General features: G+C 18.7%; 1 protein-coding gene across 1 annotated transcript; it reads right to left on the reverse strand.

Moving 5' to 3' along the window:
* Window positions 1–804: 804 nt before the first annotated feature.
* Window positions 805–3354, reverse strand: PGSY75_0708500 (heat shock protein 86 family protein; the record flags this gene model as incomplete). Its single annotated transcript, XM_018784949.1, has 1 exon — window positions 805–3354. The coding sequence occupies one exon, from the start codon at window positions 3352–3354 to the stop codon at window positions 805–807; it is 2550 nt and encodes an 849-aa protein (XP_018642450.1).
* Window positions 3355–3773: the final 419 nt, after the last annotated feature.

The following is a 3773-nucleotide window of genomic DNA, read 5'->3' on the forward strand; positions in this document are numbered from 1 at the left end:
TTTAATTTTTAAAAATTTTTTTTTTTTTTTAAAAAAAAAAAAAAAAAAAAAAAATTTAAACAAATTATTAAAATAAAAATTGGTTAAAAAAAAAAAAAAAAAAAAAAAAAAAAAAAAAAAAAAAAAAAAAAAAAAAAAAATTAATATTAAAGTAATAAAGACCAAATATACATAATAATAATAATAAAAAAAAAAAAAAAAAAAAAAAATTAAAAATTAAAAATTAAAAATATCACAAATAATAAATTAAACATTGAAATAATTTCATATACATATATATATATATTTATATATATATATATATATATATATATATATTTATCTATATATATAATATATTACAAACTTATGTGTTCATATATATTTTTACATATGTATTGAAAGACTTTACTGAGACTTGAAAATATCTTATAACTAAACGTTTATAAATTCTAATTATATCACAAAATATAATTTTTGTTTACTTTAATTCTTTAAAAAATATATATTAAAAATAGAATAAGATGAGGAAATTATAAGTTTTTTTTTTTTTTTTTTTTTTTTTTAAGTTTTTTCTTTGACAAAATAAAAGAAAAAAAAAAATAATAATAAAATAATAATATATAATTCCTTCCAAATACAAATGATTAAAATAAAAAATAAATAAATTCAAAAAAAAAAATTTAATAAAAGTATTATTTTATATTTCCTTAATTCATCAAATAAGTTATTATATATATATATATATATATATATTTATTTATTTATTTATATTTTAATATATCATTTATTTTATTTTATTTTATTTTTTTGACAACCCGGGTTTTATTCATTTTTCTCTTCTGATAATATACTTTCATTTTGTTTTCTTAATATTTCTTTTAAGTCATTAATTAAAGCATTTTCTCTATTAGCTCTCTCTTCATAATTATACATAGCTAATGCTCTTTGTTCTTCTGCACTATATACTTGATTTTCTTTTCTCATACGAATAGCATTCATTCTTTTATGTCTTGATCCACTCATAACATAACCAAGGCTTTCAAAATTTTCAATAGCTTCAGCTGATAAACCAACTTCTCCTCTTCTTGGTATCCTCTTACCTTTTTGAACAAACTGAGCTATTGCTTGTCCTTCTCCTGGCATCATAGCAACACCATAATCTATTTGTTTTGTAGCTAGCTTTACATTAACATCTAAAGGTTTAGGACCTATACTTTCATTGTCTGATGAATTATTTGACTCATTGTTATTCATTTCTTCATTTTGTTTATATGTATAATTTTTATCATCAATATTATTTTCTGTATCTTCTTCTTCATCGATGTTATCTTTTTTTTTTATTTTTTCCTTTTCCTTTTTTTTCTTCTTCTCTTTATGTTTATTTGAATTTTCTTTACTATTTTGACTTGAGTCACTTAAATGGTTATTATTTTCCTTTATTAACTTTTTATTATTATTAACATTTTCTTCTTGTTCTTTTAATTTATGATTACTTATTAAATATTTATTATCATCTAATGAATCATATCCTTCACAAAGGAAGGATAAGGATGTTGCTGAAGTAGAAGATCCTTCCTCATTTGAGGATTCGTCAGATTCTTTTTTTGTTTTATTTCTATTGTAAGTATCTGAAGATGATTCTTCAGAATGATGTTTATTTTTTTTGTCTTTTTCTTTATTTTTCTTTTCCTTTTTTTTATGCTTTCTTCTATCTTGTGATTTATCTTTTGATTTATCTTTGGATTTATGTTTGTGTTTATGTTTGTGTTTGTGTTTATGTCTATGTTTATGTTTATGTTTATGCTTTTTTTTTTTATCTATATCTTTTTCTACCTTTTCATCACTGCGACTTGAACTTTTATTAGAATTTTTTTCATCAGTTGTGCACGACATAAAAATGGATGCTGAATCATCTGATGATGAGCGACGATTTTTTCTTTTTTCTTTATTTTTTCTTTTTTCTTTTTCTTTTTCTTTTTCTTTTTTTCTTTTTTTTTTTTTTTCTCTATGTTTTGTTTCATTTTCTAATTTTTCTGATTTTTCTTCTTTTTCTTCTTTTTCATCCTCTTCTGAAGGATTAACAAAATTTTCCCACGTAGTTGGAGAGAGAGAACTAGACTTTCTAAATATTTTATGTTCATCAAAAGGTAAACTAAACCTATAATCATTTTTTTTTTGTAACCAGTTTGTGTAATTATTCCAAGATTCTTTTGTAGTATGATATCCTAATGGTATTCTATGATATTTTTTTTCGATTCTTTCTTTTGTTATATTGTTATATAAATATTTTGAATTTTTATCTGTGTCTTTATGATTATAATGATGTACATGATCTTTATGTTTTTTTATGTGTTTATTATTTAAATCATCATCATGATAATATTTTAACATATGATGATCATTCTTATTATTGTTATTATTATATTTAGATTGTCTATGGTTATTATCATATTTATATGATTTTTTTAATTTACTTTTTTTATACGATGAATTATCATTATAGGAATCATTCGAGCGACTCTTCCTATGATTTTTATAATTACTACTATAACTATTACTAATACGAATACTACTACTATTACTATTACTATCACTATTACTATCACTATTAATAACATTACTTGTTTTTTTTTTTATTTTATTTTTTTTTGTTTCAACAAAACCAGAACTAGATGAATAACTATATGATCTTCTTCTTTTGTTATGAGTATCTCTCCTTTTATCTTTATGGTAATCCATATAACTATTATTAGATGAATGCTTTCTTTTTTTTTTATAATGACTATATTCTCTTTTTTTAGAAAAACTACTATTATTACTATCAATACTTTTACTTTGATAATATTTTTTATCATTATATTTTATACTATTATTTTCTACAGAGCTATGACTTGTGCTTCTTTTTTTTTTTTTATTATTTTCTTTTTTTGAATAATACTTATTAATATCTTCATTTTTTGATGTATATATCGAATTATTTTTATTTTTAAAATATTTATTATCATGCCCTTCATCATTTTCTTCCTCATCTTCATCATATATTTTATGTTCTCTTTTATATTTTTCTAATCTTCTTTTAATTTCTTCTCTAGTTTTTTCTTTATTACTCATTTTAGCTAGTTGGACAATTTCATTTTTATTCATACTGTCATTTTGTTTAGAAACACTAGTTTTCCACATTTTTAATTTCTCTTTAAGTTCCAGATGTTTTTTGTCTACTTCTTTTACTTCTTTATCTTCTACATTTTCTTCCGAATCGTCATTTTTATGGCTAGCTCTTAATGATATATTTTTTTTTTCTTCTGAACTACCTTCATCTTTTTTCGAAGAATATGATTCCTCTTCTTTTATATTCGACACATCACTAATCATTGAAATTAGTAAAAACTTTATACATGAAATTATTTATTTTACTTTTTATCAAATAAATATACATATATAAATAAAAATTAAATATTATATAAATATATATATATATATATATATATATATATATATATATATATATTTATATTTATTTATATTTATATTTATATTTATATTTATTTAAGCTTATGCAATTTTTTTTTTTTTTTTTTTTTTTGAATTTTATTATATATTATAATTTTATATAATATAAATATACATTTATTAATATTACAATAATTACTATTTTTTATATTTTACATAACAATTTTAATATATATTTTAAACCATATATTTTTTATAAAATAACAGTATAACAAAAAAAAAAAAAAAAAAAAAAAAAAAAAAAAAAAAAAAAATTAAAAAAAAAAAATTTTAACTAAAAA

This window comes from Plasmodium gaboni, chromosome 7 (assembly GCF_001602025.1).
Source record: "Plasmodium gaboni strain SY75 chromosome 7, whole genome shotgun sequence".
NCBI classification, from domain to species: domain Eukaryota; phylum Apicomplexa; class Aconoidasida; order Haemosporida; family Plasmodiidae; genus Plasmodium; species Plasmodium gaboni.